This window comes from Lynx rufus, unplaced genomic scaffold, assembly GCF_022079265.1.
Source record: "Lynx rufus isolate CCGP_SWC_20201006 ecotype Redwood Valley unplaced genomic scaffold, mLynRuf1.p SCAF_14, whole genome shotgun sequence".
In the NCBI taxonomy this organism is placed as follows: Eukaryota; Metazoa; Chordata; class Mammalia; order Carnivora; family Felidae; genus Lynx; species Lynx rufus.
The window spans coordinates 10,129,059-10,150,774 of NW_025814828.1; the positions used below are offsets into that span (position 1 = coordinate 10,129,059).

Consider the following 21,716-nt stretch of genomic DNA (forward strand, 5'->3'; position numbering starts at 1 on the left):
TAATTGTTCCAATTGATTGCTAATGAAATCTACTTGTTAATTATGAATCATCCAACCAGTAGGCTCCAATTACACACCAGAAAGTAAGTCATTTACTTCATGGTTTGGTTACTCACATTTTTAAAGTCCATTATGCCTGTTTCTAGATATTTCAAGAGATAGGTGCGTATAGGTAAACACTTTAAGTATTTTTCTGATCCTTTTGTCTGGATTTCAATCTAAGGAACCGTAATTTGCTTTGGATACGGTTTCTCAGACCATGTGTGAGGAACTCCCAAGAGAGGCCTCTGATCATTTTCAGGAGGGCTAGGGAGGACGAGGCTTTGCATACTTTTATGTCACTTTCTTTTTTTTATAAAATTTTTTTTTTATGTTTGTTTATTTTTGAGAGAGAGCATGAGCAGGGGGAGGGGCGGAAAGCGGGACACAGAATCCAAAGCTGGCTCCAGGCCCCGAGCTGTCAGCACAGAGCCCGACGCAGGTTCGGACCCACGAACCACGAGATCATGACCTGAGCCAAAGTCGGACGCTCAACCGACTGAGCCACCCAGACGCCCCTCTTTGTTTTGTATGACTGTCTATGAGAACCCACAGTCACAGTGAAGAAGAATCCGATCCACATAACTCCTAGCTGACTGTCTGACCGGGGGTACATTCCTTCAGGGCAGGAATCTGGTCTCATGTTCCCCAATTCCCTAGCAGGTGGCTATACCTGAACCCAAAGCCCTTAATCTCTTCAATAGGATAAACACACAACTGGATTATAAACAGTAAGGCGCAAAACTGTTAGCTTTTTTTGACAGTACTACCTTCTTTCTGTCTCTGCCCTAAACTCTTCCTCTCTAGCTGGTTAAGAAATAGCCGGATAGACCACAGGTGAAGACAGAACTTGATGATAACTGAGATCTATAAAACCCTGGAAGGCACTGATAATGCTCCTACCCACTCATTATTATGCAACATCTCTCACCATCAGCCTCCTTGTGCCCAGATGGTAAGAGTATAAAGATACCAGAAAAATAGTTGAGGTCGTTCTTTCCCACCTCGGTAAAGTTAGAACATTCTCCTGGGGCTTTGTCAATTAAAAAAAAAAGAGGGTGGGGCCTCACACTGACGGGATTTATAGTGTCCCGATCAAGGACATTGTCCTGAGAACTCAGAACGCTGTCTGTGACCATGGGCAAGGTGGGTAAGCCGGCTGAGGCTCTCCTTCCTCCATGTGGAGAGATTAAGCCCTGCTTCAGAGGACGAGGAGAGTAAGCATCGAAGGATATGCTCGTTCCCTGGCACACGTAGAAAATACCTCATATTTCCGATTCTGTGTCTCCCTCTCTCTCTCTGCCCCTCCCCCGTTCATGCTCTGTCTCTCTCTGTCCCAAAAATAAATAAACGTTGAAAAAAAAAAATTAAAAAAAAAAAAAAAGAAAATACCTCATAAATCACCCTTGATTCGGAAAGGACCAGTAACTCTCCTGTCCCCGAAAGCACCAGGTGACGCAGGAATGAAACGTTGCTGTATTCTTTTTCGAGACACAGCACATTTTTATTTGAAGCCAGTCAGGTGGAAAGGGGCAAAAACCACGTGAAGCGCATGCTTTGGAATCTCTCACAGTTGCACAAACCCCAGCACCTACTGCCATAAAACCGACACGTCTCTGGTGAATAAATGAGGGCGGTAAGGTCTGTTCTGTACCTAAATCAGAGCAGTTTGGCCATGGCTCAGCCAGCCGGTCACATTCTCGATGTTTTTGTGGACAACGTACTACCACAGGCAGGAGAGGCTTTAAAGCAAGATGTTAAAAGAGCACGTGCACAGGGTTCGAGCGAAATGCTCACTGTGCGTATTTGGCAAGCCGGGGGGACCATCGCCCCCCTCCCCTTGCTGCCCGAGCCCAAGGTTCAGGTATTGCATTGCGATGATTTCTGTATCTGAAATCCGTGTTGTATCACGTCCAATTTGCATGGTCCTTCTTGACGGTAAAGTCATCTCCTTGAAGCACCAAATAACAGCGTGATTAGCCCTCGACTGCCAGACCTCTGATTCCCAAGCCAGAGTGTGGGCTGAATGGTAATGAGGCGAGAACGCACGTCCTGAACAAGCCGAATCATACCCCAGACCTGGGAGGTCACTTCCATCTGTCTGTTCCTTCCTCCAGAGGCCCTGACTCCACGCTGGCACTTTCTAGCTCTTGGCGGGTTGGCTCAGCTCGACATCGTTACCCTTCAAATGTACGGCACTTAGCGCGATGAGATACGGAGCTGAGAGCTGTCCGCGAACACGTTCCCACCGAGAATCTGGAGGAATCTAGGGAGGATGAACAAGAACTTTAGCTGGAGGACACTTAAACCTCAGGCCATTGTGGACATAAACCAAACTTCCCTGTGCTGGACCCTGGCTGTTCGAATCACAGATCCGAAGTCACTGTAAATGGAAAACATCTTGCTGAAGCTTTGACCTCAGAGCAGCGGGAATATTATTCACCATTTCTCTCATGTTCTATTTGGCCCTGGGCCTGGCTTTCCTCTGTGGCCCACATTGAAAATAACTTTCGAGGGAGCCAGCAGAGGTATTCAAGGCTCAAAAAAGTAACAGATTTCTTTTCCTAACATCTGAACTTAAGGCTGCCTCTCCAAGAACACATCCATAACAAAATAGACGCTGGAAAGCAGAATTCTCTTTTGTCTCCAGAAGTGAAAGCAATTTGCCGGGAAGCATTTTTTCCTGACCTTCTCACTTGTGATTTGTTCAGAGCCATAAAAGGTTGCCCTGGTCAGAGTTCTGCACCTTTTATTTTACTTACGACTCAGAACTGTTTGCGCGTCTGACACGTTCACGACACCGCTAAGCGCAGCGGGAGGAACAACGATGAATGTTTAAGTCTGTGTTCTGAAGGCACTGGGATCAGATAGGAGATGCAAGTCAAGGATAGAAACCAAATATATGTCTAATTATTTAATAAGATGGTACCTGATCGGCTTCATGGGAGAGGCCCGCCAGAGGTCTGTGGAATTCTCAAGTTCACACATGGCCAGAGAAACCCCTGAAGGCTTCTGGAAGCAGAGGTCATGCAGAGTAGTCTTTGAAGGATCAGGAGGATATTAACCATTGGAGGGTGAAAAAGGGGTGCCCGTGGGTGAGAAGAGGCCGAAAGGGTAGATTTATTATTTTAAAAAATATTTTAATGTTTTTATTCTTGAGAGAAAGAGAGAGAGAGAGCATGAACGGGGCAGGGACAGAGCAAGAGGGGGACACAGAATCCAAAGCAGGCTCCGTTCTCTGAGCTGTCAGCACAGAGCCTGACGCGGGGCTCGAACTCACAAGCTGTGAGACCGTGACCTGAGCCGAAGTCGGACCCTCAACCGACTGAGCCACCCAGGCGCCCCACATTTATTAATTTTTAAATGTTTATTTATTTATTTTGAGAACAAGAGAGATTGCGAGCACTAGCAGGGGAGGGGCGGAGAGAAAGAATCCTGAGCAGGCTTTGCACTGTCAGCACAGAGCCCGACACGGGATTCAAACTCATGAACCGCAAGATCATGACCTGGGCCGAAATCAGAGAGTCACTTAACTGACTCAGCCACCCAGGCGCCCCAGAAAAGGGTAGATTTAGAGAAGAGTAGGCAATCTAGTTTGACCACAGGGTTGCCTATGTCTAGGGAACAGAGTAGGCCAAGGGAATGAACGAAGGTGAAGCCAGGCCATGGTGATGGTACCTATACTGTATCCTAGAGGCAGTTCATAATATCTGGTGACTTCTGCGCAAGGCCTGGCATGATCAGAGCTGTGCTTCTGGAATATCGGCTTAATGTCGTATCTGACATCGGATTTCCTAGGAGCAGAGCCTGTAAGGGGGCTTCCTGGACAAACAGTCTGTTGAGAGGCGCTCTCCGGAGAGATCTGTAAGGGAGCCGGGAAGCAGGGGAGGAAGCCAGGCAAAGATGTGGTTTCGAGAGAAGTCTGCCTTCGGCTTGATCCCCGGGCAGCTCGAGTTTTAACCCCACCACCGAGTTTGTCCTGCCCCCAAAGCAGGGGCTAGGCTGTGAGACCCCATGCCAGTCAAGCACTTGGTCACAGGGCTGTGGCGGGGAGAAGCGGGAGACAGACGGGTGCAGGGTAATGTCCCAGACATCTGTGGGCAGCGTGGTTCCCTTTAGGTAGATAAAGACCTGTTCGAGGAATGATGGTGGAAAAGGAGGGATAGGATGTTGCAACGGATTGGTTTGGGGACAAGAGATAATAGCGATGACTGGCATTTTGAGTCCGGGTAACTGGGAGATAGATGTGGACGTTAACAAAGAATAGGGCCTGTGGTGGAGCGGGAGGAGGCTGGGGTCTTTGGGAACAGGCGTGCTTAGAGGTAGACCTACGGAGCCGGGAAATCAACGAGAGGGGAGGTAGGTGGCCTTCCTGGGCAACGGCCGAGTCAGCCGTTCAGGGCCCAGCTGCTTCCTGGGCTCCTCCTAGATCCAGAAGCTGCTAAGGGCTCTCTACTCCTTACCTACCTCCTTTCTCGTTCATTATTCCTTTGGCCTCTTCCTCTCTTTGGGTTTTTTCATTTTCCTTTTTTTCTGATCTACTTCGTCTCCCCGTCTCCTTCCTATGAGCCGGACTCCAACTTCCCACCGTCGTTGACTCTTTTTGCTTGCCCCCAACCCAGACAGACGCTCCAGCCTCGCTCTTTCTCCTGTCACTTCTTTCATCAAACAAATATTAAGCGAGGGCCTCATTCGTGTCAGGCGTCTGGGTGCAAACATCAAAACAAAACAAAACAAAATAATGACACAGAAAAAGCATATCCTGCCTCACGCCATCATCACCATCACCATCCTTAGGCTGATCCTTTTGACTGATAACGTACAGCTTTCAAAATAGAGTTTGCTGGGTGGCTCAGTCGGTCGAGCGTCCGACTGTGGCTCAGGTCGTGGTCTCGCGGCTCGTGAGTTCGAGCCCCGCGTCGGGCTCTGTGCTGATGGCTCAGAGCCTGGAGCCTGCTTCGCATTCTGTCTGTGTCTCTCTGCCCCTCTCCCACTTGCGCGCGCGTGCGCATGCACTGTCTCTCCCTCTCTCTCTCTCTCTCTCTCAAAATATAAATAAAACATTATAAAGAAATAGAGTTTGCTCATTCCAAAGAAAAACAGGAGAAACAATATGCAAGAGAAAAGAGAGGTGAGTGACAGAAAGGAGGAGGACCTTGACCTAGAATTACTCTGGACTCTCTTCCAGCTCCCACGTTATACTTCTTTTATTAAATGTTTTTGTGTTTAGATGCAAACCTATCTGGCTGTGGTCTGGGAGGCTTTGTTGATCTTGGAATGCCACTTGGAGGCCTGGCGGGGCTAAGCAAAGTGAGGATAAACTTGGAAAAGCTTGCGTTCATGGGGGTGCGGGACGGGGCGAGTACTCTCGTTCACAGGCAGAGGGCTCCCCAGCATCCCGAAGGGGAAAACAGACCCGAGAGGGAGCAGCACATCGTCCTCTCTACGGCCCCCCGGATTTCTGTGCCGTACAGAAGGCTGCTGAGTGTGACACACGTGCATTTCTCCGTGCAATCTACTCCTGCTCAAAACGTCTTTCCTTTCCACAGCTTTGTGTGAACCCGGATGCAAGTTCGGGGAGTGCGTGGGACCGAACAAATGTAGATGCTTCCCGGGATACACCGGAAAGACGTGCAGTCAAGGTCAGTACCACAAGCCAGGGTCCCAGTACCAACCTTTCCCCGGGGCTTTCAGAAGCAACGCAATCATTGCGGGGGGCTCTGTGATACAGGACAGCGCCCGGGATTTTGTAGACTTAACCCGAGTCTTAGAATGAAAAGGGTTTCAGGACTAGATTTTTCAATCCATCTCTTCTAGAAAAATGTAAAAGTCTTTCTGATCTTTTTGTTAAGATGCCAGACAAAAGGCCTTTTTTGGCCTCTAGAATATTTTTTTCTCTAAACAATTTTTCTTTTCTGAAACAGTTTTCATTGTGGGGCACCTGGGTGGCTCAGTCGGTTGAGCGTCTGACTTCGGCTCAGGTGATGATCTCGTGATCTGTAAGTTCGAGCCCTGCGTCGGGCTCTGTGCTGACAGCTCAGAGGCTGGAGCCTACTTCAGGTTGTGTGTGTGTCTCTCTCTCTACCCCTCCCCTGCTCATGCTCTGTCTCTCTCTCTCTCTCTCGAAAAGAAACGTTTAAAAAAATGGTTAAAAAATAAATGAAATAAATACATAAAACAATTTTCATTGTGTTTTTATGCTACCAAATGCATATTTTTACTGGAAAAAAAAAAGCAAAACAACCCAACGATGCAAAAGGATATAAATGAAAAAGTGGGACTGGGGCACCTGGGTGGCTCAATCCCTTGGGCATTGGACTTCGACTCAGGTCGTTCTCTTGCAGCTTGTGAGTTCAAGCCCCACATCGTGAGCCCTCTCTCACTGCCTCTGTCTCCCTCTCTCACTGCCCCTCCCCCATGCACACTCCCCTCTCGCTCTCTCAAAAATTAAAATTAAAAACACGTTTTTTAAGTGGGAGTGCCGAACTGAGCACCTGTGATCTGTTTCTGTGATGGTGCAGACAGGGATGTTTCTCGTGGGCCGGTTTGCATGTTAGCGCATACAGAGCTAGCTCGTGCTTTTTAAGGCTGTATCCTAGGCCCCGATGCGAATGCTTTTATCATTTGTGTAAAAAAGATTTTATTTAACTGCTCTCATTTACCTTGTCTCCAATTTCTCACCATTACAAGCGATACTAAATCGGATGTCAGTCTCTGCGTATCCTTGTACCCTTGAGTATTTTTATAGGAAAAATGTCTGAAAATAGAATTGTCGGGGTGAATGACGTACACATTTTTTTAACTTTATGTATTTTGAGAGACGCAGAGAGCGCGCGGGAGGGGAAGAGACAGAATCCCAAGCAGGCCCTGCGCTGTCAACACAGAACCCAACGTGGGGCTCGAACTCACAAACCGCGAGCTCATGACCTGACCCAAAATCAAGAGTCAGACGCTTAACTAACTGAGCCACCGAGGTGCCCTGACATGAATATCTTTAATTATAATTAGCGTATTTAAAAAGATACTTTGTGACTTGTCATAAGCTATTTATCTGAGGACATTAAAGAGTATTTATAATAATGAGAACAGTGGTTCTCAATTTGGGCAATCTTGTTCCCCAGAAAGAGTTGCCAGATAAAATAGAGATCTCAAGTTAGATTTAAATTTCAGATAAACAACAGATAATATTATAGTGTATGAACGTTTTAAATACTGCACAAGACATAGGTATACTAAAAAAGTATTAGTCAGGGCGCCTGGGTGGCTCAGTCAGTTAAATGTCCGACTTTGGCTCAGGTCATGATCTCAACGTTCATGAATTCGAGCCCTGCATCGGGCTCTGTGCTGATGGCTCAGAGCCCGGAGCCTGCTTCAGATCCTGTGTCTCCCTCTCTCTCTGCCCCTCCCCCTTCACGCTCTGTCTTTCTCTGTCTCTCCCAAAAATAAATAAACATTAACAATATTTCAAAAAATAAAAATAAAATTAAAAAGTATTAGTCCGTTATCTAAAATTCAAACTTAGGGCGCCTGGGTGGCTCAGCCATTGAGCATCTGACTTTGGCTCAGGTCATGATCTCATGATTTGTGAGTTCGAGTCCCTCATCTGGTGAGCTCGAGCCCCACTTTGGGTGAGCCCTGCTTCTCTCTCTCTCTCAATAAAATAAAATAAAATAAAATAAAATAAAATTCAACTTTAACTGGGCATCCCATATTTTTACTTGCTAAATCTGGGAAGCTCCCCCTCGAGGACATCTGGCAGTGTCTGAAGGCATTTTGGGGGGGGGGGTGCTACTGGCGTCTGGTGGGTAGAGACCAGCAATGCTACCGATCATGTTCCAGTGCACAGGGCAGACCCCACACGAAGAATGCTCTGACCCAAGTGTCCACAGTGCTGCGGCTGAGAGACCCTGGCCTGAAGAAAGTGTCCCCAGCCCTATGAGCAGTTGAGCAAAGAGCCACAGATCACGTTGAGCTGTCCTTCGGGCCACCGGGGTTCCAGATGAACAGGTGGGATCCCAGAGAAGGGCAGGCACACTCCACTCCGCCATCCCCAGGCCTTGCTGCTAAGCCCAGAGATCAGCTACGAAGGCCGAGGGGACTGCTGGGCCTGTGGCCTCTGCGGGGACCTCTGAGCCTCTTCCATCCCACCACCAGCACAGAGGCCGGTGCCCTACGGTGCTTCTTACCCCCCGTGTCCACCTGCCGGAGAGACGTGCGTCACGGATCGTGCTCTTCTAAGTCGTCATGCAGCAGTGTCCCTCACCGGAGGGGCTCGCGCCAGAAAACCTGTTTCTCCCTCGTGTCTTGGATTCTGTATCGAAATGGCTCCACCAGAGATTTGGAATAGAGAAGAGATTTTTCATGCTGGTGTTCGATTCCCAGTAAAATATCAGTGTCGAGGGAGTGGTCTAGTCGGCTCAGGTCTGGAACTGTCTGTCTCCCCCCCACAGCCTTTCTGCCCCCCAGGGTGGCCTGATCAAAGCCCGGATGTATCCATTAATGGTGACAGGCCTCAGCCCTCCGCTATGCCGTCTTTCCCCCAAATGCTTCTTCCAAGCGACGCGTGAGTTACCTCTGAGTTAGGGCCAAGTGATGGGGCGTTTCTGGGTTTCCCATTATGTCTCATCAGCTTTCTCCAATTCCCACTTCTTTATTTTCAAGGATACGCTTTGCCTGTTGCCCTGCTGAATTGTGGTGTTACGTACAACTTGGTTCTTTTCTCCTTTCTGTATCTTCCTTCAAGGAGTTAAGCTATGAGGGACCCACGTGACCACATTTCCAAAGATAAGCTCCTCTCCTCATGATCGTTTTATTTCCCTCCTGTATCGTTTTTATTTTATTTATTTTTTAGTTTTTAAAAAAATTTTTTAATGTTTTATTTCTTTTTGAGAGAGAGAGAGAGTGAGAGAGAATGAGTGGGGGAGGGGCAGAGAGGGAGACAGAAGCCAAAGCAGGCTCCGGGCCCTGAGCTGTCAGCACAGAGCCCGACGCGGGGCTCGAACTCACGAACCGTGAGATCATGACCAGAGTTGAAGTCGGATGCTTTACCGACTGAGCCACCCAGGTGCCCCTAAAGATTTTATTTTTAAGTAATCTCTACACCCAATGTAGGGATCGAATGCACACCCCAAGATCAAGAGTCGCAGGCTCTAATGACAGAAACAGCCAGGCGCCCCTTGCCTGATTTTTAATGTACTCGTTTGTCTCGTAGCTTCTTCCACTCGCTCTCACGTCTGTGAGCTTCATCCATTGTGTTTGTAGCTGTACTGTGTCCAGTCTCATTGCCATATAGTGTTCCTTCTGTTGGGACACGTTTGGATTCTTTCTAGGTTGGGGCGATTAAGAATAGTGTTATTGTCGGGGCGCCTGCGTGGCTCAGTTGGTTAAGCGCCCCACTTTGGCGCAGGTCATGATCTCACCGTTGATGAGTTCAAGCCCTGTATATATCAGCCTCTGTGCTGTCATCATTTTAGCACGTGTTTTCTTGGTGGGCACATATCCATGTTGCTGTTGGGGATCTCCCCAGGGGAGGCACTGCTAGGTCCTTGGGTAAATCTGTATCTAGCTTCAGTAGATTCTGCCCAACAGTTGTCCAAAGTGGTTGTGCGCGTCTGCCTCCCCTCCGATGGCGCGTGATCATCCTGTTCGCTCCGCACGCTCATTCGTCCTTCAGGATGGAGTTTTCATGATGCCTGGAGAAGAGGCGACTCGTTGCCCCTTGTACCCACCCCCACCGGTGGGGGCCAGGGAGGCCAACCCAATCCTACATCTTGATGTTTTCCAATCCGGTTAACCTTTCTCCCTTTTCCCCCTGCCCCGTGCAGACGTGAATGAGTGTGGACTAAAACCCCGGCCGTGCCAACACAGATGTGTGAACACACACGGGAGCTACAAGTGCTTTTGCCTGAGCAGCCACGTGCTCATGCCGGATGCCACGTGTGCAAGTAAGTTTCAACAGCCAGGCTGCTCTCCGTCATCCTTTGAGACTAGATTCTTGCCATCTGAGCAGTTGGGGTGGGGGGGGGGGGGGAAGGTGGTAAAACAAGTAAACGTGAAATTCACCATTTTAACCGTCACCACATCCTCATCACCCCAAAAGGAAACCCTGTGCCTATCAGCAATCACTGCCCACTCCTCCTCCCCCAGCTCCCCCACAGTCCCTAACCTGCTTTCTGTCTCTCTGGATTTGCCTATTCTGGACACTGGCTTTTTAAAGAAAACAGCTAACTGGGAAGAAAAAGAACTTACATATCTCTATATGCAGGGTTGTATGGGGTTTCTTCCTGAAAATGAGCATATTGCCTTGGGAAGGTGATACATTGAGATTCCATCTTGGGACATCTTCTTTCCACCCACTTCCCATCTTCTTCCCACCAACTGCCTTTCTCACGCCCCTTGCCCCATGCTCAAAGATTAGTGACTCTTGTTGGGAATACATTCCGATTCACATTCCTGAAAAAGAAAAGCCCTTCTTTGATAAAGAGAAACCCATGTCCCGTGGGAGGGTGAGAGTACATCTATTCATTTATTGAGAGGGAAGGTTTTTCGGTTTAATGTTACAGCCGACAGGCAAACCCATCCTCCCTGCCTGCCTGCCCTCCTCCCCTCTCCCCCTCCTCCCTTCTTCCCCTCCTCCCCCCTCCCATCTCTCTTTGCTCTGTCCTGCTGTCCCCAGCAAACCTGGAGCTTAGGTGTTCTGCTAGCTCCCTGTGGTTACAGAGCCTTAGGACTCCCTAGCCCATCCGGGGCTTTGCCACAGTGTCACAGTCCTGGCTGGCTAGCGCGTGGCTTGCTGCTCTCCTGACGGGTCCTTGTGCTTTCGGTCCTTGGCAAAGCGCCCAATACCACCAGTCACCTAGATCCTCTGTTGGCAAGCAAGCTTAAGAGATAAAGCAGACATTCAAAGTCTTTTTTTTTTAAATCCTTAATATTATAAATTAAACCCACCAAAGACAAGTATGTATGTGTGTGTGTGTGTGTGTATACATATCTCCATATATATACATATATCTCCATATATATATATATATATATATATATATATATATCTCCATATATATGTATCCATCCATATATATATATATATATATATCCATATGATATTATATATTATATTATATGTAGCTTCATGAATTCTCATAAGGCAAGAATAACCCTGTAACACCTACCAAATAGAACTTTGTCAGAACCTCCCTCCCTGCCCCATCATGGGAATTACCATCTAGGCTTTTACAGTGATCACTTAACACTTTTAAATAGATATATACTAATGGATGTTTCTGAAACATTCCACGAAAAGCCTAACCAGTGCCAAGAAAGGTATCTTTTCCCAAACGGAAAGATAGAATTAGGTAAATGTTGAAGACTAATCTTAAGAGGCGACTCAAGAGGAAAAGAGTAAAAACTAGAAATGTTACCATTGGTGGGTGTTTGTTACATTACCTTGACCTGTGTGTGTATCCTTTACCCTCTTTGTCTATTTCTGTATATGGAAGCTGTTGCCTGTGCCTCCCTGTTTATAGCTCAGAGTGTCCAGGGAGCCCTGGACCTCTTTCCTAATTTTATTTCACCTGGTTCCTGGCAGTCTCTCTTGTCCCGCTGAGTGATGGGCGTGTTACGGATGCCCATGGTGGATAAAGGGAGTATATTCACCATACTTGCCTATAGTAGACACGCGTGATCCATACATAGTAGGCCTGTGCCAGGGAAATGCATTTATGGGAGACAAGTTACGTGTAGCAACAAGTAACCGGAAAATCCACCTAAATTATCTCAGGTACTGAAAAAACGGGAGGCACACAGTTCTAGAACAGCTCGGCAAGGACTCCATCTCTGCCATCCTCAGGGTATGGATTTTATGCTCATGCTTGTGACCTCATAGTCACAGGATGGCTGCCCCAGCTCCAGGTATCACACACGCATTTGAGGCGTGCTAGACAGAGGGGAGTGATGTCAATGAGTGAATGGCTCTTTCGTCCTTGTCCCTTTTTGTCATGCAGCAGCATGTTTGGGGAAGCCCCACTCCCTCCAGGAGACTTCTCTGTATGTCTCTTTGGCCACGGCTGGGTCCTATGGCCACCCTTTGTTGCTGCGGAGGAAGCCGGGATGAAGACACGTAACTGGCTTTCCAGCCTCTACGACGGTAGTGGCGAGAGGAAAGGGCGTCCAGGATGGCTTTCGGGCAGCCAGTCGGTCCTATTTGCCGCATGTTTTAATACAGCCATGTGAACGACTGGTTACTTGCTAACTTAAACAGTGTACAAGGGATAGATTTTTGTTTGCCCTAATTACTCAGACTGATCATCTCCATCAGAAGTTGCATTTCAGCGTAGCGACGCCAGCCGGGTGACGTAAAGAGTGATTTGAATGTGCAAGAGGAGGGGCGTCTGGGGGGCTCAGTCGGTTGAGCGTCCGACTTCAGCTCAGCTCATGATCTCGCGGTTCGTGGGTTCGAGCCCCGCGTCGGGCTCTGTGCTGACAGCTCGGAGCCTGGAGCCTGCTTCGGATTCCGTGTCTCCGGCTCTCTCTCTCTCTGTCAAAAATAAATAAACATTTTTTTAAAAATGACTTTAGATTGTACGAGAGGAGAGGAAGATGCAGTCTCTGGTAACTGCCAGGGACGTGCCGACCTAAAGACGATCAAATTCAATACACCGGCCCGCAGAACAGACCGTGGGGGCCACCAAGAGGCCACCCTTGCCCAGATTCCATTCGGGTCTCAGACAGTGTGCTTATCCTATGATACATTGCAGGTGTCCCGCCGAATGTTCCTAGAATGCAGAGATGGTTCCTCAGTAAGTACTTCTTATCACCTCGGCTAATCCTTGCCTACGTTTTCAGACTCCAGGACGTGTGCCATGACAAGCTGCCAGTACAGCTGCGAAGACACAGAGGAAGGGCCTCGCTGTCTGTGTCCGTCCTCGGGGCTCCGCCTGGCGCCGAATGGAAGAGTTTGTACAGGTAGCCCAGCAGGAGGGCCGGCCTCCACTCCTCCTCCTTTCCCCTTTACTGACCTCCTTCTCTCTCACTCATCACAGTCTGCTTGTTGACTAGACCGAAAGTTCCTGAAAGTACAGGTTTATGCCCATGTCTGAGACCATCAGCCACATATACTCTAGACACCCGTTAGGACGCTGGAAAGCACACTTCTCTATTATTTGGGGGTTGTCTAATGTCATAGTGGAAAAAAGGATACAGGTCATCTTATTTTAGTACATTTACCCTGTATGTTTCACTTCAGTCACCATCCCACAGAAACCTGCCACTTACTGCCATTCAGTGGATAAAATCCCAAGAGCCACTGGACTCCCTTCCGGGTTCTAACTAATATTTTCCTACAAAAAAGTGTTTACTGGGGCGCCCGGGTGGCTCAGTCGGTTGAGCGTCCGACTTCGGCTCAGGTCATGATCTCCCAGTCCATGAGTTCGAGCCCTGCGTCGGGCTCTGTGCTGACTGCTCAGAGCCTGGAGCCTGTTTCGGATTCTGTGTCTCCCTCTCTCTCTGCCCCTCCCCTACTCACGCTCTGTCTCTATCAAAAATAAATAATAAAATGTAAAAAAAAATTGTTTTTAATGTTACTTATTTTTTTTTTTAGATCTAAAACTGTTGAGAGTAGTCTATCCCTTGTACACTGTTTAAGTTAGCAAGTAACCAATTTCTCGTGGTCTTTAAAGGTTGCTCTAAATTATGTGAACTAAGTATTCCAAAATCATTTCCGCTTGGAGGGGTGAACAAATTAAATCCATAATATTAGAGGGCGAGAGACAGCCATCATTTATAACTTTGAATTTAGTCAAGTCACTGGATTAGAACTTTGGGCTCTTACTCTCTCTGGTCTTATTTTGTGCTTAGTCTTGGGTCCCCAAAAGCTGACCCCAAGCAAGTAGCTGATCTGGGAGGTGATCTCAGGGAATGCTGGTTGAGGAGGGGAGAAGGGAAGGGAAGACCCTAGGGTGAGTTCAATGAGCCGGTTACACATCTGTGCCCTTCCAGGAGGCTGGGAGAGCTGCCTCCGCATTTTCCTTCCTTCCAGAGCAAGTTGGGGGGGGGGGGCGGATTTATGCCGTCAAGTTTATTGATGGGGGAGTGGCTCCAGAACACTGACTCGAGGACATGCCCAGCCCAGCCCAGCCCGGATAAGGGTCATTGCAGAAAGTCCCAGGTACGGCCTTAGGCAGGTAGCTGAGTGCTGAGGGGCGATGGGTGGGGCACCCACAGGGCACCCTCAGTGACTGATGCAACACTTTCTGCCTTAGCTCCCTTGTGGATTTGTATTCTGTTCAACAACCAAACTGTATATCCTCCTGGATCTGTACTTAGATTGCACTAAAGATACACGGTATTTAGAGCAAGTGAGCACATAGCATTAATAAGGGATCTCAAACCAAATCAGAATATTGAAAGGGTTCTTAATGGTTTTTTTATTTAAATTTTTTTTTACATTTATTTATTTTTGAGAGACACAGAGAGACCGTGAGCAGGGAAGGGGCAGAGACAGAGGGAGACACAGAATCCAAAGCACGCTCCAGGCTCCGAGCCGTCAGCACGGAGCCCGACACGGGGCCCAAACCCACCAACCGTGAGATAGTGACCTGAGCCGAAGTCGGACGCTTAACTGACTGAGCCACCCAGGCGCCCCTTTGTTTTATTATTTAAATAATAAATAATAAATATATATTTATATTATTTAGATAGTTTATATTATATATAATAAATTATTTATTATATAACAAAAATATATATAATAAAATAAATTAATATGATAAATTAAATTATATATATTATTTATATATTTATATTATTTATATATAATAAATAATAAAGAATTAAGCATATTCTTACTTGTTGACTGCAGTAGAAATACTTTTCAGTCAAGATGTTGGACGTTTATTCTAAATGTACCTAACTTGATAAGCTGCATTTAGAAAGTTCCGCCAAACAGGTTACCTAAAGCAGTTACATCTTTTTTTTAAAAATCCCCGTTGGGGCGCCTGGGTGGCGCAGTCGGTTAAGCGTCCGACTTCAGCCAGGTCACGATCTCGCGGTCCGTGAGTTCGAGCCCCGCGTCGGGCTCTGGGCTGATGGCTCAGAGCCTGGAGCCTGTTTCAGATTCTGTGTCTCCCTCTCTCTCTGCCCCTCCCCCGTTCATGCTCTGTCTCTCTCTGTCCCAAAAATAAATAAACGTTGAAAAAAAAAATTTAAAAATCCCTGTAAAATTACAATTTTGGCTCTGTTCTTTGAGAGTAATCCGATTTAGTTACATTCGCCGGGTTTAACGTTCTTTGGTGAACTAAGATGTATATGACAAGGCTAATTCTTGACCAAACCGAAGGCAATTTTCACCACCTCTGATTTGTCGGGTGCCTTTTTTATTGAAGGGAAAGCTGATCTGCCCAAAAGTGGTCACTGAGAAATGAGTTTTGATCAGTCCGACACTTCTTTAGTATTTTAAGAATGCACCACAGGTCCAAATGAACAACATACACCATCTGCTCGATCTGATAGTGAACGCAAAGCCGGATTCTGGCTATTTTGCTCAGCGTTGCCGCCGGCCCCTCGGTGACCTGACTCACATGGAAAGGAGGGAACCCTGTTGTCTGCTGAAGTTGCATCATCACACAGTTTCTGTTTAGGTGCAGTTTCAGGAAACCACATCTTGGGCACTTGGGTGGCTCCGTCGGTTAAGCGTCCCACTTCGGCTCAGGTCATGACCTCGCTACACGGTCTATATACCTGGAAAGGTAGTAATTCGGCCACCAAGCCTGTAGTGTATATGTCCCCAGGGCCAGGCATCTCCCAGCCCCAGAAGAGCCTGGGCCTACCAGGACAGATGCGAATATAAGTAGTGCCGTGAGATAACGTCTCTAAGACGGGATGTACAACGTGATGGAAACACGTAAGAGGAAGAGCCGTGAGTGTGCTGAGAACACCTCCCGAGGGTATGATGCTGGCAGAATAATCAGAGAGACTGCTGTGCGTGTGGGCTCACGTGCGTGCGTGCGGGTGTGATTTGGAGGGAAAGTGCCGCTCTGGCTATCGCCGACGCCTTCTGGTTCTGCGTCCTAGATATCGACGAATGTGCCTCTGGGAAAGCTGTCTGCCCTTACAATCGAAGATGCGTGAACACATTTGGAAGCTACTACTGCAAATGTCACGTTGGTTTTGAACTGAAATATGTCCGTGGCCGCTATGACTGTGTAGGTAAGAGTGGGTCGCACCGTTTCCCTTTTTGTTCTCCCCCCCAAACCTATAGCCGTCGTCTATGGATATTTTGAGGTCGATTCCGTCTATTAGTTGAACAGTCTATTGTACTGACCAGTTTAACAATACAGAAGAAGTCACATTGTTTTGTTTCTGGCTTTTAGGAAAAGTCTGATGAGATGAATTAGAAGAAGCCAGGTCAGTCAAGGTCAAAAGTAAGGGACCTCAGCGGGTATCGTTTGTTCTGGGGGCAAATATCTTAAGATGGTTTTTGTGCGTTTTTTAAAAATTTGGCTGGTTTTCTTTCTAATTTTTGACTTTCCAGCTACATACCTAAAAATGGAAACAATATAGCACAAAAGGAAGCCTAAAAAGGCCTATTTGAGCTTGATCTCCATGATCTGTTCATGACAGTTCCCTCTAGGGGTGGCATTAGACAAAGGTATAAAGAAGATGAAGGCCCCTTTCATGGTTCAGGCTCCAAATGGCCTAAGATGTTCCCTTTCCAGGTCACCGAAGCCACTCTCTGATAAGATTCTGGTCTCAGTTGGCTATTGGCCTGATCTGTGTGAAAGAAGATATTTGGGCCCTTAGTGAAGGGATTCCGAGTCCGAACGAGCGAGTAAAGTACGGCGTTTGGGGACCTTGGGTGCATCCGCACTGCCCTTGATGTAATGGGGGACGGGGCCTGCCCTTCGGTGAAGGGAGATCCGAGCTCCCTGTAGATGCCTATTCGTGTAACACGTGGAGCCAACGTGTGCGCGACAGGAAAGCTCACAGTTGGGGGAAAGTGGGATTTCTTTCAACCCCACGTGCAGAGCGTCCCAGGTTGTGTCCTGTGTGACCGCACCGTGGCCACCGTTGGCTCCAGCATTTTGAACCGTCTTAGGAAGACTCCCCAGCTCTTTACTCAGATCTTTTCAAACACAAAGGCCATTCTTCACCGGCTCGTCACAAGCCATGTTGCTCGTGGGCTTGGACCCCATGTCCCGCCGCAGACCCATCCAGCTGTGTAACCCAGTGGTGCTGTGTCCCTGAGAAGTAGCCCGTTCCTGGATCCCTAGCCGGTTCCACTGGACAGGGTGGGAATTCCCATGGAGAGCTTCCAGAAGAAACCCATCTTGTGATTTTAAAGGATTAAGATTGGCATCTGGGCTCCTTTGGTGGCTGACTTAAAAACAATGGGCTATTTTGTGTGCATAGGTCTCCCAAAGGGTGGATAGCAAGTCAGATGCAGAAGAGGGCTAATGAACTTCTCACTTGGGTGGAATTCGGCCAACTTTCCTGGTCTCGGTCCAGCAGACAAGCTCCTACCAGCCCAGCCCTGCTCCTGGCAGCCTTGGAACAAAATGCCTAGGAGTTTAGATGATGTCATTGGTTCATAACCCCCCTTCTCCTTTGTTGGTTAGGAGTTCCGAGCCCTTCCACATGGAGAATTTATTTTTTGATGCCGTTATTTAGTTTGGAATTAGACAGATGAAAACGTGCAGAAAAAGACGTAAACATCTTCCAGCTTTCAGTAGTTGTGATAAGCAGTCGAGGTTGCTGGGGGTGCAGGGGGCCCCCCAGTTCCCTGCGTACCGGCGTCGGGCAAAAGCCAGGCATTGGGAGATTTGACAGCGTCCCGGTTCTCAAGCCCCACGTGGTTTGTTGGCAGGTGTTGAGGGGTTGGCCCTGGAGTTGCTCAAGTGTAAGGGATAGTCGGGCTTTTAGCAAAGCCCAGCAGCTGCAGAGTTGTTCACGGGAACGTTCACATTTTTTTAGATATAAACGAATGTGCTGGGAATACCCATCCGTGCAGCCTCTATGCCAACTGCCTCAATACCCAAGGATCCTTCAAGTGTAAATGCAAGCAGGGATACAGAGGCAATGGCCTTCAGTGTTCCGGTAAGTAGGATTTGCTCATGGCGTCTTAGCTATTCTCAGTAAAGCATTCTCTCCTTCTCTTCTTTCTCCCTTCATCTCTCTCTCTCTCTCTCTCTCTCTGCACGTATGATAACGTGTGCATGCAATATTTGGCAACTCTAACTCAGCCTTGACTTCTCTGCTAACTGGACCATATCTTCACTACTCACTGAAGTCGTAGCCACTAAAGCTTACAGAGCAGCAAAGGTCCTGGATTTCTGTCTGGTCACAATGCACTCTCAACGACCGAAAAGAAGATTTAAGGACACATGGCCCTGGGCCCATGTTACCTGCCGAGAGAGGGCAGGTTATGGCACAGTAGCAAGCAATCCTAACACGTCAGGGGCTCAGAACCACAAGCTTGTTGACCGCAGGAATCAGAGCTTCTTCCAGAATACACCACCAAAAGCAAGTCGGACAAAGCTGACGGCACTTTATCGGTCATCCTCAAACCTAGATTCACACGTTTAGCAAAGAGTCCCATTGTTCTTGCTGGTGAATTCCTTCCTGCGTAGGTGGTAACATCTCAAATTGACAAACCACACGTAGAACCATGAAATGTGACACTCATTGCCCTTGGCGGTGTATTCTCTCCGACGTTTCTTCTCCATGTGGTCCCTCAGGGAGCCACGCCGATAGAGTCCCCAGCGTCCTGTGATACCACAATACCGATTGGAGCCCTTAGGGTTTGTCAAGGCAGGGAAAGAAGCATGGACAATCGCACACCAGCTCTTCGTTCATTCAACTTGGGAGTAGGGGCAAAATATACATAGTCTTGCTGTGTGTCTGGCAAACTAGAAATGACCATAAGAACCCGGAACGTCTACCAAGACAGGCCGGTGGTGATTACATTGCAGTCACCGTCCTGGCGAAAGTGTCTCATAATGTCTGAGGTCCCTTAGGTTTATCCCTCGGGTCTTGTCCCTTTTATTTCTCTATTTAAAAAAAAAAATTCTTTTTCATGTTTATTTATTTTTGAGAGAGAGAGACAGAGTACAAGCGGGGGTGGGGCAGAGGGAGAGGGAGACACAGAATCCGAAGCAGGCTCCAGGCTCCGAGCTGTCGGCACAGAACTTGACGCGGGGCTTGAACCTGCATGCTGTGAGATCGTGACCCAAGCTGAAGTCGGACGCCCGACCGTCAAGCCACCCGGGCACCCCTGGTCTGGTCCATTTTAGCACTGGCCCATCACGTGCCTCAATCTGTTCACTGCCCTGACTCCACTGTCCTGTATACCCCTTAGCATGGTTCTCACGTCTTCCAACACGTACGGCTTCAAGTTCTGCCTTGACCTGTCCCGTGTCCTTATATGGCCAGTGCTCCTGGTGACACAGCGGAGTGGCCACTCCGGGGTGGCCAAAAGCAAAGTGTCCGCACCGTGATAGACGCTGAGCCCCACAGCCATAAAAGTTCACAGTACCCCGGTGGGCCGTGGTTGAGTGCCGCTGGACGAGAGTGTGTGCGCCAAAGAATATGGTCAAGGAGGATGAGTCTAGAAACCAAATTCTCTGCAGAACCGCCAGAAGAACTGGGCAGCATTTCGTCTGGAACAAAGAGTATGGAAAAGTATACGTGGTGCCCGTAGGTATTTAAGGAATGTGAAATAAAAGTGACTTCCTAAAGCGGACTGGGAGCGCCGGGTGGAGGCCATGTTCTGTCTTCCAGATGATGGCCAGGTGTCTGGGAGTGGAGCCGGGAGCCCTGCCCAGCGCGTGTTCCGCCACTCGGGCTTCCAGGCCCGGCTCTCCGAGGGATTCCTGCACGGGGCTGGAGGTGGGATTACACAGCCACTGGGTCTCCAACCACACAGTGCTCGGGTCTCGATCCCGTGCACATGTGCTCGTGATCTCCTTCTGGAACTTTCTCAAAGACAGAGAGAGAGAGAGAGCTCGACGGCCCGTGTAGGACGTGCACGGGTGGATCGGGAGGAGGGATGCCATACCCTGGAGAGGCCCCCAGAGAAGAAGTGGAGTAGATCAGCTTTTTGTGTTGCATCGTGGTCAAGGGCTCCTTCGTGCCACCAAATCTGAACGCTTGTCTTCCAGCCTCACCTGTTGTGGGCCATTTGGTGTAATGGTCAACAGCTGAGGTTCAGGACCTAGGAAAGCCTGCATCTCACTCTGAGCTCTGCCCCATACTGGCTATGACCTTCGATAAAATTTTTTCAACCTCTCCAAACTCCATTTGCTCCTGTCCAGCTTGTGACCAGCTAGGCCCCAGTCCCTTGTTGCTCCCTGATTTCAACACGGCAGGGTGGATGGACAGTTCCACGCAGATCTTCAGCCCCAGGGCAGTGGGCTCTCTGCCTGTGGCCGCGCGCTTCTCTAGAGTGCCACTCAGCCCCTTTGTAAGGACAGCCCTCAACCAGTGGGGGCCAGGAGTCTGGATAAATACCCCTAAATTGTCGCAGGATGGGACAGTTCTGAGGTGTGTTCTACATTGTTTTCCTCCTTCCCCTCACTTCTGCCTCCAGGGATCACCTCTCAAATAAACCCCCTGCCCCCAAATCCTTGTTTCAGGGCTGGCTCGGTCAGTAGAGCACGTGACCCTTGATCTCAGGGTCATGATTTCAAGCCCCACGTGGGGTATGGCGCCTACTTAAAAAAATATGTATTAAAATATCAAGCAGTAGGGCCTCCTGTGGGTTGATTCTGGAAGCATTCATTTACTGTATTTCACTCCATTTTTCATGAGTGACCTAATTGTCAGCCAATGTGAAACTTCCCACCTGTTGTTATTGTAGTGATCCCTGAAAATTCTGTGAAGGAAGTCCTCACGGCCCCTGGTACCATCAAAGACAGAATCAAGAAGTTGCTGGCTCACAAAAACAGCATGAAAAAGAAGATAAAAATCAAAAATGTCATCACAGAACCTTCTGGAGCTCCTGCCCCTGAGGTCAACCTGCAGCCCCTCAAGTCTGAAGAGAGTGTTTCCAGAGGTAGGAACTCTGATGGAGGAAAAAACCGAAATGAAGAGAGAAAGAAAGAGGGGCTCGAGGAAAAGAAGAGAAAGGAGAAAACCCTGAAGAACCACGTGGAGCGGGAGCAAAGCCTTCGAGGAGATGTGTTTTGTGAGTAACACTTTGGTTATTTTGCACATTTTATGAAAAGCGAATGGTGATTTCTCCTGGCAGGGAAAGAAGGAAAGACGGCTTCGTGCCTGCCGTAACACTAAGGTTCGGTACTGATTCTAAAGAAGCAGGGTTCTCTGTAAGTTCTGGAAATGAACAACCCGTGCAGATCCCAAATCGTATTTGCTGCTGTGGGAAACAAGGAGGTTAAGTCCTTTCCCCTTCCCTGGGGGGCTTCCTGTTTGATGCAGACCTTCTTTCCGCTCCCAGCCAAGTAAGCACGCTTGCCCTGGCTGGCCATGCTGCACACCCCCAGACCAGAGAGACCTTGGGTCCAGCTGGATCTGCCAAGCTCTGCCTTTTTACTTCTCGAAGGCACTTTCGACCTGCCCGCTCGATGCCAGGGGAATTTCGCAGCTGTGAGGTTACAGGTTAAAAAGCCAGAATGACAATTGTAGAGGGGAACATTCTAGAGAGGAGCTTAAATTTTCTCCCTGAACTG

At 48.4% G+C, this 21,716-nt stretch overlaps 1 protein-coding gene across 1 annotated transcript in view; it reads left to right on the plus strand.

The window, feature by feature from the left end:
• Nucleotides 1-21,716, plus strand: part of EGFL6 (EGF like domain multiple 6) — a 56,399-nt gene that overhangs the window by 23,196 nt on the left and 11,487 nt on the right. Inside the window, exons 3-8 of the mRNA XM_047076343.1 lie at nucleotides 5,589-5,681; nucleotides 9,864-9,983; nucleotides 12,880-12,999; nucleotides 16,105-16,239; nucleotides 18,004-18,126; nucleotides 20,888-21,214. Coding sequence (XP_046932299.1) covers nucleotides 5,589-5,681; nucleotides 9,864-9,983; nucleotides 12,880-12,999; nucleotides 16,105-16,239; nucleotides 18,004-18,126; nucleotides 20,888-21,214 — 918 coding nt within the window. The remainder of the gene's footprint in view (nucleotides 1-5,588; nucleotides 5,682-9,863; nucleotides 9,984-12,879; nucleotides 13,000-16,104; nucleotides 16,240-18,003; nucleotides 18,127-20,887; nucleotides 21,215-21,716) is intronic.